This window comes from Solanum lycopersicum, chromosome 7 (assembly GCF_036512215.1).
Source record: "Solanum lycopersicum chromosome 7, SLM_r2.1".
NCBI lineage: Eukaryota > Viridiplantae > Streptophyta > Magnoliopsida > Solanales > Solanaceae > Solanum > Solanum lycopersicum.
This window is the reverse complement of record NC_090806.1, coordinates 53,899,826-53,912,229: the sequence shown is the minus strand read 5'-3', so window position 1 is coordinate 53,912,229 and position 12,404 is coordinate 53,899,826. Positions and strand designations below refer to the sequence as shown.

Here is a 12,404-nt window from a genome sequence, read left to right as displayed (position 1 = left end):
ATTGACACATTTATTAAGAAAATAATAATTGATATAATAAGTGTACTATTTTACCCCTATTAATTATAAATTAATGAGTCAAAAAATTAAGATTTGTTATAAAATAATATATTATGATATTTACTACATCAAGAAGAAACAACATTACTTTCCTATAATTGTAACCTCCATAACCTCCACCTTTATAACCATTATTCTTAATATTTCACTTTCATAACCTCCTCATTATATTCACGTTAATGTCATGTTTATGACTAACCTTTTGTATGTCTCTATGTTGCACTATAAATATATACATAGGCTTAATAATGTATATACTTCAAGATTTGATGAAATGCTTTGATGAATAAGAAATGCTTTAATCTTTTGCCTCCCTATTTCTATTGTTCTATCTTTTATGTTCCTTGTCTTATTTTGCTTTAGTTTTACAACACGTTATAAGCACGAGTTGCTCATTTTCCGTCAAGAATCAATGATAGGTGATTTTCATGATTTATCCTAGTAGCTTTTGGTTGCATGGTATACTTCATATCCTATATACTATTTGTACTAACAAAATTTGTTTTGTAGTTATTCTAAAATGGTTAGTAAATTATAATAATTTTTATAACAATGTTGAAAGGGACTATTAAAATGTTTTGAATTTATTTTAAGTTCGGACTTTTATATGATTCTAACATGTTCTAATTAATTGATTTATTCATTTTTCTTGTATATTAAGTCAAGTTCTGATTATATTTATGATTTCGATAATTATTTTCTTGGTAATAAATTTGGTTTATTAAGACATTGGTTGAGGGTAAAACAGTGAATTCAAGTCTCACCGCACCAAGTGGGTAAGACATTGACTTAAAGTCTTGATGCACCATGATAATAAGAAATTGGCTTCAAGTCCCATTGATTTATGACCAACCATATCTTTATATGGATAAGACATTGGATTAAAGTCCTAATGCACTATAGTGATAATATGATAATGATTAACATAAAGTTTTATACTTTTGACTGGAAGTCATGAAATTTAACCGATTAACTTGTTCCACTCTCTTATGTGAATGTGGTAGCAGTGTATTAATTTTTCTGAAAACTGACAAGTGATTGAATGCATGAACATGAGTATAGTAAAATGTTAATAGTCATCATTGTGGTAATAAAAAAGAAGAACATTATGGATTTTCTAGACGTTCCTTCAAATGTGAAGGTAATTTTGTCCATTAAAATTGTATAAAAGGTTATTGGACATATTGTTTCTTAAGATGGTCCTTCAAATGTGAAGGTAATTTTTATCCATCAAAGTGGTATGAGAAGTTGGGCACATTGTTGTTGGTGCAAAAAGTTTTTTAAATCCTCCATCAAAATAAAGGAATACAAAGTGGTTGTACATTTGACCTGTTAAAGTAATGTTGAGGTGAGTCACATAATGTCAAAACATGACAATGAGTTTCTAATAAAAATTTATGGAACATGTACAAAAGGTTATGATCCATTTCTTGAAGAAAATGTGACTTTTGTTTGAATGGATAAGAACATGTTCATGTATTGTTGGATGTGTCACATCTCACCTCTACGGGAGGTTTGAGAGATTGAAAGAAAATATTTTGACACAAATGATCATTTTGGTCATATATATTCTTTGAGAACTACACAAATATTGTGGCATGTTTTATAATGAACTATTGGAGGACAAAATAAGAAATAAATCTTTTCTGCAAAGGTTGTGGCTATGATCAAAATAAATGTTGTGTGGCAACACAAATTTGTCATTGGTTATCAAAAAATAAGTCTTGAATGTAATAATTTTAACTATGACAGTAATAATAATTTTCTCCTTGAAGGAGATGGTCATCATAAGGATGGCGTTGTGAAAATAGTGGTAGTACAAAAAATTAATTGATAATTTCGAAAGGGCTAATTTTTTACTATATGGAGAAATGAAACTATTCATAATATTGGGATTGTAGTAAGTCTCAAAAGAAACTTTTTAAGTTTTGAAAGAATTGAAAACAAATATTATATTGAGACTATAAATTAAGGAAAGATTTAATATCTTCAAATTACTACAATCAAAGTGGGTGATAAATATTTACTTATAAGATTATTCATTTTTTTCGTTGTTTGTTATATACAAATATGGGCATAGTGTGAAATCACATACAAAAGTAAATTAGAAGTTTACTTGAATAAATATTAGTTTGCATAATCGGTTGACCATTCCGATTCAAATGTGATGCAAAAGAAATTGAGAATTCACACGGCTATATGTTGAAAAAATAAAAGATTTCTCAAGAATTCTCTTTTGTAGCTTGTTCTCGTGATAAAATGATCATTGTACCAGCTAAGGTTGGGATTATATCCACTAAAATTATTTGGAACATATAAAAAAAGTGAATATTGACCCGTTCACTTGCCATGTGGACCATTTACTATTATGATTTAATAGATGCATCTATGGTATGGTCACATGTGCATTTATATCAACTTATAAATTGATTTTTGTAAGGTTGTTTGCTCGAATAATTAAATTAAGAGCACAGTTCCAAACTATAAAATCATGTTGATATTGTTGGTTGGTTTAGCAGAAATTGTTTTTCTCCAATTATAGCTAGACCATTGATTATGAGAATAAATCTCTCAAATAAAATTTGATATGAGATGAGTTTATTAACATGTATGCATCAAGCCAACAAAGTTCTCCCAACACAATTGGTTCAGGGCCACGAACCAAATAATTTCCATCTAAAAATTTAATGTGTGCATATATGATTTTATTGTTTCACCACGCACGGAGATGAATCCCCAAATGAGGTTGAGGGGGAATGTTAGATTTTCTAACATTAGGAGGAGATATGTGTAGCAGCTGAAAATTATGTGTAGGGTGAATTAATAATATCCTCATTAAAAAATGTGAACTTGAAATTCAAGAGATAATTCATATGCAAAATGGTGCAAGTAATTTGTTAGATAAATTTACTGACCCAATATTTTAATTAAGTTGCAAATGCTCCAATAAATAGTTCTTGAAAGACAGAGTCTATGGTACATCGAAAGCGTGATAGACCAATCGATTCCAAATGTAAAACTCCTTAAGGAAGGAGAGGAACAAATTATCAAAATGGTCATTGACAAATGAGGTAAGTGCTTCAAAAGAGCACTAAGACATTATATTTCATAAAACCTTGGCAAAGGTTTAGGTACCTGAAAATGATGAAATATGAAGAGATCTCGATAAGTTAAGTCGTATTAGAATCGATATCAAAATGATCGTCGACGGTATATTTGATATGAAGTAGCACTCAATGTTAGAAATGATTGCGAGTATCTTAAACTCGAATTCAACATATACTGTGACAGATAAGTGATTGACACTATTCAAGTATATTTCGTTCCACTTAGAAAAGTGATGTTTATGAACATATAGTTCATAAAGATCAAAATATATCAGTGGGGGTATAAATGAATCATTGTGTGAAAGTATAACCGTAAGATATAAAGTACGGTTTGTGCCTTAGAGCATAAAAAAATTTCGTAGAAATTCTGACATTATTAAATGGAGATATGTTCTCCAATGGTGAATGCAATGAGACTTATTTCAGTTAATAAATGAAATACTTGATTCAACGTTTTGTGAAACGATTGTCATATTATCATTCAAGTCATAACAGAAAACTAACAAAACAAATGACTCAACACATAGAAGATGTGTGATTTTCTTTGAGAAGAAAAGATGAGCTTCAATAAAATTTAAAGGATCAATCTCCGAGTCAGAAATGATTTGATTATATAGATGCAGAATATTTATTTGATCCGCATAGAACTTGATCGCAAATGGACTATTTATTTACATATAAAAGTACAACTATATCTTGACATTCAAAGAACCAAACATTGGTAACCACTTCTTCAAATTCATGCAGAAACAATATTGATCTATGAAGTAAGTCGGAAGTGTATTTAATTGAAATCATGATCTACCATATTCAGAAAGTATGTGATTTTTATTTGGCAAAGTATATTTCAGCCATCATATATGAAAATAATATTGAAGAGATGATACAATCAAAGGAGATTGAACAAAGAATATTTCACCAGAAGTCTTTTTTTTACACATGATCTTCAATAAAATGATGAGACAGACGTTCAATGATCCTTTCAAGTGATACTATTGTAAATTTATTTATTAAAGATTTTCAACATCAATATTTGAGAAGTTGTGATACAAGATTGGAATGCATTGTTTCCAAGATATCAAGTAAAGTTTTTATTGGGGGAAAGATATGTTTTGTACTCTTTTCCTTAACCATGGTTTTATCCCAATTGGATTTTCCTGGTAAGGTTTTTAATGAGGCAACATTTAAAGCATATTGAAAGATATGTGCACTCTTTTTTCTTCGCTAGAATTTTTTCCACTTCTAGTAAAGTTTTAATGAGACGTATTATCTATGGATATTCAAGAATGAGTGTTATAAAATAATATATATATATATATATATATATATATATATATATATATATATATATATATATATATATATACTATAAATAGAGGCATAGGCTTCATATTGTATATACTTCAAGATTTGATAAATACTTTGAATAATAACAAGAGAAAAGACATAAAATCACCATTTGAAGTTGTTTCAAATTTTCAAAAAGACACTTTAACTTTGCGAGTGTCCTATTACCTCACAAAACTATCTAAATCTACAATAAGTATACCATTTTGACTAATTTTAACACCACTCGTGTTGCCACAGCATGTGGGCGCGTGAAGGACTGTTGATACATCTTCCTACCAATGTAAAATTGTCTTTGGCACGTTTAATTTGCCTTATTGAAAAAAACTATAAAAACTCATGTATTAATTTTTTTAAAAAAACTTTATTAAGAATAGTTTTAAATTTTACAAATCTTTTTTCTCATCTTCCCTACCATTATTAGCTTATCCATATTTCTTGAGCATTCATGGCTTCCTTCATTTTTTTTTTCTCTTTTTCCTTTTTGGCGTTTTATTTTTAAACTAATGTTATTCAGTTTTATTTTTAAAAATAATAAATTAGTTTATTGATTTTTTTCTCTTACAAATCAAGATTGGAATCTGGGAGTAGTTAAACTATGAAAAATTCAATATGAAAGTAAGAGTTGGAAAAGGTGATGATGACTTGGTAATATTTGAGTATTTGGATTTTAATTACTTGACGATATTTATTTTCATAAATAAATTAATTGATAGTAATTGACTAAAAATTAACGGTGCTGCTGCGAAATCTGCTCGCTTACAATGAATTTAATGTTGCTGCAGCACAAAGAGAATGGAAAAGAACAACTCAGTTGAGATGAAGAAGAAAGAGAAAAAGAAAGAACAGAGCTGAGGTGAAGAAGAAAGAGAAAAAGGAAAAAAGAAGAATAAAAGAAATACAAAAAATTAGATAAAAATAATTAAAAATTATTTTAACACGTGGCAAGTGATTATTAGTGCGTGACATACAAATACTATTGTATAAGTGGTATTGAGTGAAAAACGGGGTATACATTCTATTTTGAAATTGTTTAATGGGGTAATAGAACACCCACAAAGTTAAGGTGTCTTTTTAAAAATTCGAAACAACTTCGATGGTGATTTTATGTCTTTTCTCTAATAAGAAATGCTCTCATCTTTTGTCTCTCTATTTCTATTGCTTTATCTTTTATATTTCTTGTCTCGTTTTGCTTTAGTTTTACAACAAGATTTTTGAAAAGTTCTACATTTTTAAGGATATAATAGAGAATTTGTTCTTTTTATTATTTCTTGATTTGTTAAAATGGACAATTAATTTGGAACAACTAAAAAATAAAAAGTGAACAAGCAATCACGGAAAAAGGCAATATAAATAACTGCATAAAGTACTAGTAGTCAAATTTAAAGTTTCAAAACATTATTAATAATGTTAATAGTGAAAAAGGACAAATATACCCCTAATTATCGTCAACGGTATGCATATACCTTCTATCATACTTTTTGGCCATTAGGGCTCTGTCGTCTAAAATTAGAGCATATATACCCTTTATACTAATGAACATACACGTGTCATAAGCTTATCCACCGACCCAACATTTATTAAATATCATATCGGCGGATAAAATTGCACCACTTGTTTTCATTTATTCGTTTGTTAGAGTGAAGGACATATATGCTCTTGTTTTTTAACAGCGGGACACCAATATCCCAAAAGTATGACGTAGGATATCTGCATACCATTTACGATAGTTAGGAATACATTTGTCCTTTTTCTCATGTTAGTATAGCAAAATACATCTCTAATTAAAACAAAATTAAGGAGCGTCATTATAATATCACAGAAGGTCAAATAATATAAATTGCATGGAATAAGAGAGTGGAGAAAATCAAATATATACGCATGCATACATATACACACGCTTAATGCATATTATATTGAAATAACAATCATAAAATGTCATTCTACTTATAATGTTGATGAAAATAAAGAAAAAGTTATAAATATCTAGGCTGGATTTTTTTTTATAAGTAATAAAAAAAGTATTACATATATGTGATATAACAAGGGCAAAATGGACAATGCATGGGATTAAAGAGGGAACCTAATTATTGTTCAAATTAAAAGGGAATTTGACTTTTAGAAAAAAGTTAAGGGGTAAAAATGTTTCAACCTTAATTATCATGTATGCATAATCGATCTAAAGGCAGTTTGGTCTGCGATATGGTATTGTGATATGAAATTATGATATGGTATCGTAATATGAAATCATGAGATGAAATTGAAGTTTTATTTGGACATGCGATATAAAATTTTTGTGTTATATATTTTCTTATAAACACAAGAATTTCATAAATAGTAAAACTACTAAAATAACCCCAATTGTTAATTCAATCTTACGAATAAATAAAAGATTATAAAATCGCATAGTAAATTATTACAAAGCTATTTATTTCCCACTTAAATAATCGTTTTATCGAACTTTAATTCAATAAAAAATTGAACATAAATTGTAGTGAACTAGTCTTTAATATAATTCTCTCACATAATAATGACAATTTCCTCACCTTGATCTTGCATTTCTCGATCTCATAACCGAGAAGACGAACTAACATTGTTACTTTGACCTTCGAGTAATTTTTGGTGAATATTATCTGCAACTATATTTTCATGATCATAGACCATAATTTTCATTACTCCTTTTCGCAAATAATTGTGGAACACTGCACAAGTTATGACAATTTTCACTTGTGTCTAATATCATAATGACTCATGTCATGATTTAGGATAATATTAAAAACTAGTACACTATAATTTATGTTCAATTTTTATTAAATTAAAGTTAGATAAAACAATTACTTAAATGGAGAACAAATAATTTTGTCATAATTTATTATGTAATTTTATAATTTTTATTTATTTGATAAGATTAAATAAACAACTGGGGTTATATTAAAAGTTTTACAACTTATGAAATTTCTATGTTTATGCGAAAATATACAACAATTTTTTTTTTATATCACACGAACAAACATGTAGTAAGTATTGGATTTGTTCTAATTCAAGTACTTTAAGCATAATAAAGAAAAGAAATGGACAGAGTCGAAGACATACTTACGGTCCCTTCTCTTACAAAAAAACAAAATGAATTTAGTTCAATTATAGTAAGTACATTAGTTTGAAACTAATTTAGATTATGATTAGTGGATTGATGAGATGATTTTGTATACAACGATTAGTAACGACCAGATTTCGCTGTTTTCATATAGTTAATTTGGAAATACCATTAAACAGTTTTACAACTGGTACTCCAAATAAATATGATGGAATAGCCCAAAAAACTTCTCTTAAATTGTTACTTAAACGCATTAAAATACAATATTTAAAAACATTTTCTCATATGATCATGTACGTAATACAACCAATTGCACATGAAATTTTAATCAACCTTGACATGTTAGTACAATCCGCTTCACAAAAAGTCATCAACTACAAACCGGACTAATGTGCTTCATGGACAATTTACACAATAGCACCAGCTGGCTATGTATCATATTCAAATATAATCTTCTTTATGTATCCAAGTAATAAAGGACTGATTTTCTTGTACATTCTTTGTTCACATAACAGCGCATGACGATAAATAAAATTTGTGCTTTTACTTGCGCATGACAATTAGGAGTATTGGTAGAAAGATATACTCTTGTCATCAGATACACTGGCAAGCATACAAGACCTAACATCAATCCTTGATGGCGGTCCAAAAGCAACAGACCATACCTGGTCTGTGTGGTTAGTTAATGTCTGCGTAGCTGCTCTCATTTTAAGATCCCACAGCTTAATGGTCTTGTCGCTTGAACCTGTTGCAACGGCTGCCCCATCTGGAGAAACATCCACACTCAAAACCCAACTCGCATGACCTGACAAAGATGTGAGAAAGGTCTTTCCCTCAGCATCATACACATGCACATGACCATCATCTGATCCTGAGAAAAGTATCCTTGATTCATGGAGTAAAGGTGAAAACACGAGAGAGCGCACAGGCATGCAATGGCCTTCCAAGAAGTGGAGGAATTTCACACGAGCTACATCAAAAACAGAGATTGTTCCATCAACTGAACCACAGGCCAGAAGCCTCCCATCAGGATTCCATGCAACCGAGAGGACAAATTTCTTGCTGCCACTTCTCTCGGATGGTTGCGAACCTCCTTGACGCGGAATAGACAATGTGGCAACAAGTTGCCACTGAGTGGTGTCCCATAGCTTGACTGATGAACTACCACCTCCAGCTGCTGCCAAAGTGCTACCCTGAAAAATGTGGAGAACCATAATGCGGCTGCTTAAAATCGATTAGAGTAAATATGATTAGAGAAAGTGATAATGTTTGCAGTATAAACCTTGAGCATCACATGACAATGATTCAAGTAGCACACACAGGGAAAGAAGAAAATCCTGATTTATGATGAACAAAAAACCAAAGACAAACAAGAGAAAAAAATTGGAAATAGGATGAAAATAATTTGTGAGCCGCATCATCAACCAAGGAAAAATAACAATCACTGTAGACCTTATACTACCAGAAAACATATTAAAACATAAACCAACATTTTATATTTTATAAGTTACAAAGATCACAACAATTCATTATCAAGAAATATAAAAGATTCCATAGGCAACATCAGTCTTACGCCCCCAAGGCCTAGCTCGAGTGGCAAAAGGTAGAGGCTTAGCGGCTTAGATCGCAGGTTTAAGCCCCATGTTATGCAAAGCAAAGCCTGGTATTTAAGTGCAGAAGGGTAGAGGGGTGGGCCCATTATCCACCAAGTTTAGAAGGCTGTGATTGGTCCAAGGGGCAGGTCACAAATGGATTTCTTGGTTATCAAAAAAAAAACACATCAGACTTACATCTTCTCTCAGTGAAGTCTAACAACTATCATAATCAATTGCATAAACAAATAAAAAAAGATGATTATAATTCAGTACTGTTCCAAGTATGAGCAAAATCTTCGGTACCTCACTATGTTGCCAAAATAAAATATCCAAAACCACCAAGAAACTTCTAAAATACATTGATGACAAAACAGCATATCAACTCTTTGGTGAGAATTTTTATTAACATCTAGCACTTGATCAAGTATATGTACTCTTCATCTCAACGTCAAGTGCTAGACATGCACTATCTTCATGCAAGGAAACCAATATGAAAAAACTTCGATCAAACTGTTTTAAGCTAAGCAACCTATTCTCAGGAAGGGTTTTGGTCCCTCTTTCTGCTATATCTTTTTTTGAGATCAAGCGTCTTTTGGCAAGAGTTATCCAAGATACTTCATTTTAGCTCCATCCATGTAACTGACTATTCATAAAATATCGCATAGCAGCAATGATAAATTTAGTAACCAGTGAGTTTCATTAGGTGATAAAATTAAGAGCATTTATTTCTATTCTAAAGCCATGATAATGAAGGGAAAAAAATATGATGTAGTATCGACTCCAGGTATTCTAAATGAAGGTGGCAAGAGATTCAACTATCAAACTTAACTTTTCACATTCGATCCTCAACATAATATCCTTATAACAAGATGAAGTAAATTTATTAGTCACCAACTCTTCTAATTCCATCTGGTTGCTCCTGATGTCAAGTTATTATCATCCTTGTTTACAAATCAGTAAAAATAATTTCTAACTTTTAACTAGTGAAAACGATTGGATTTCCTGATGTTATTATGGGTATGTCTGGTATGGACGAAAATATATTCTAGGTTTTCCATGTCTGGTTGATCAAAATTTTTTAACATCTTCGGAAAATAAGTTCCTTAAAAATGAGGAAAATGACTTTCCTAGTGAAAGTAGGAAAACCAAATTCCATGAGTGGCATGCCACTCTACGTCACACCCCACACCCACATCCCACCCCCCACTCCCATAGCCCCCACATCCATTCCCTACCCCACCCACATAGTATTTGCCTAGAATATATGTAAATATACCTTGGGACAATTTTTTCAGCTTACAAAAGTATGAAAATAATTTATAATTTAGGAAAACATTTTTCTTTCTACCGAATACACCCTATATTACTAGTAATTTAATGAATTAACCTTTTAAGATAGTTGTTCATTGATTATTTGTTTGTTAGGTGTATTACTCACAGCTCTAGAAACCTATCCCTAGCAAACTGACTCATATAAAAATATAGAACCTTACAAACTTAACCCTTTCCCATAAACCAAAGCTATACTCCACTTATTACCAGTCACTGCCAACCAAATCTCAACTCCTTGGACTAACATTGCTTACTACTTAAAAAAACATGTAATCCTGACAAAATCACATAAGAGATCTTTTATGCCTCAGTGTCTTACATTCCTTTTATGGTCTTGTCCCAGAAAGAGTGTTTTTTCCCTATATTTAGTAAGTTTTCAATTCCAAGGCAATCTTAAGACCAAAAATTGATAAGATTACAAGATTAAAAAGTTTCTCTCTGTTTCTTAAATTGCAATGGAGGGAGTAAACAAAAATTACCCCTAGGAGCTGGTAATGAATTGTTGAGCAAGATACCAAATTTACTCTTCAGAAACAAGCTTCAAGTATTCTGCCTCAGTATGCTAAATAAGGCATAAATCCATAAATAGATAAAAGTTGAACACAATTATAGACAGTCAGAAAAGATTAAAGCTTCTACTTCTTCTTCTGGTATGATGGTGATATCTCTTTAACTCATTTACTGGACATAAAACAATACCGCTATTAGAATGCAAAAAGCAATTTAATTTTTCAAAAAAAGGAAATGTGTTGCTTACATCGGGACTAAATTGCAATTGCCAGACTTCAGATGGAGGAGCTTCGAGAGTAGCGATGGTGTTATTAGTATCAACCTCAAACACTCGAATGAAGCTGTCTAGAGAAGCAGAAGCGGCAATTCTCCGATTCGGATGAGCAGTGACTGATACAACGCCGAGGCAATGACCGGTGTTTGTGTGAAGGCAAGTGAGTTTGGTTGGGTCCCATAACCTAACAGTTTCATCAAGCCCTCCTGTGAGAAGTAGCGCCGGTTTATCGCCGTCCGATCTGACCCACGCTGCCGTCCAAAGTGAGTCTTCGTGAGCATTTTGGATACTGTCTAGTGAAGCTAGCTTCATGGTTAAACCCTAGGACATTGAAGGTCTCTCGGATCACTTTCTTTGCTATAAATAAAGTGAATTCTATTTTCCTTATGCAACCTTCAAATGTCAATAATTACATATCTGGTCCGCTTCTCTCCTGTTCCGGAGTTTGGAGCCTAAAGGGTAAAAAGATTTGATAAAAATTCTAAAATGGTATATCAATTTATTTTAACCAAAACGGTTAAATGACTACTGACATAGAGATTTATTTTGACAGCGTGAAAGCAAAATCGCTGCTCAAGCAGCGATATTACAGAATTTTTATTTTTTTATTTTGAAATTGCTGCCATATTTTTGCTATTGTTTTTCTTTTTAATTTTCTTTTTTAACAAATTGCTGCCAAGGCAGCGATTTTAGTGAAATTTTAATTTTTTATTTGTGTATTTTAAATCGTTGTATGATCTTAGTGAATTTTTTTTATAATAATTTGAAAATACTGTTATTTTAGTTATTTATTATTACTTTTTAAGTAAATCGCTGCAAAAGCAACGATTTTAATTTTTTTTTAAAACAATAATTGTGTTGTATAATCGCTGCAAATACAACGACATTTATTTTTTTTTCTTCTACAAATTTTAGTGGATTTCTTTTTATTATTATTATTTTATTTTATAAATATTTACAATTGATAATTTTTTTTAAAAAAAATTTCACTAAAATCACTGCAAATATAGTGATTTAAAATACACAAATAAAAAATTAAAATTTTACCAAAATTGCTGCCTTGGCAGCAATTTGTTAAAAACAAA

The 12,404-nt window shown here is 30.7% G+C and overlaps 1 protein-coding gene across 1 annotated transcript; it reads right to left on the bottom strand.

Moving 5' to 3' along the window:
- Positions 1-8,014: 8,014 nt before the first annotated feature.
- Positions 8,015-11,721, bottom strand: LOC101260155 (WD repeat-containing protein VIP3). Its single transcript, XM_004243683.5, has 2 exons — positions 11,293-11,721; positions 8,015-8,801 (listed from the first exon to the last, which is right to left on the bottom strand). Exons 1-2 carry the CDS (start codon positions 11,629-11,631, stop codon positions 8,169-8,171), a joined length of 972 nt encoding a protein of 323 aa, XP_004243731.1. The 5' UTR covers positions 11,632-11,721; the 3' UTR covers positions 8,015-8,168.
- Between the last annotated feature and the right edge of the window lie 683 nt (positions 11,722-12,404).

Coding starts and splice junctions, on each gene's coding strand:
- LOC101260155 (XM_004243683.5), bottom strand. CDS start 11,631: ATGAAGCTAGCTTCACTAGACAGTATCCAAAATGCTCACGAAGACTCA. Junction 8,802..11,292: donor AATTGCAATTTAGTCCCGAT/GTAAGCAACACA, acceptor CACATTTTTCAG/GGTAGCACTTTGGCAGCAGC.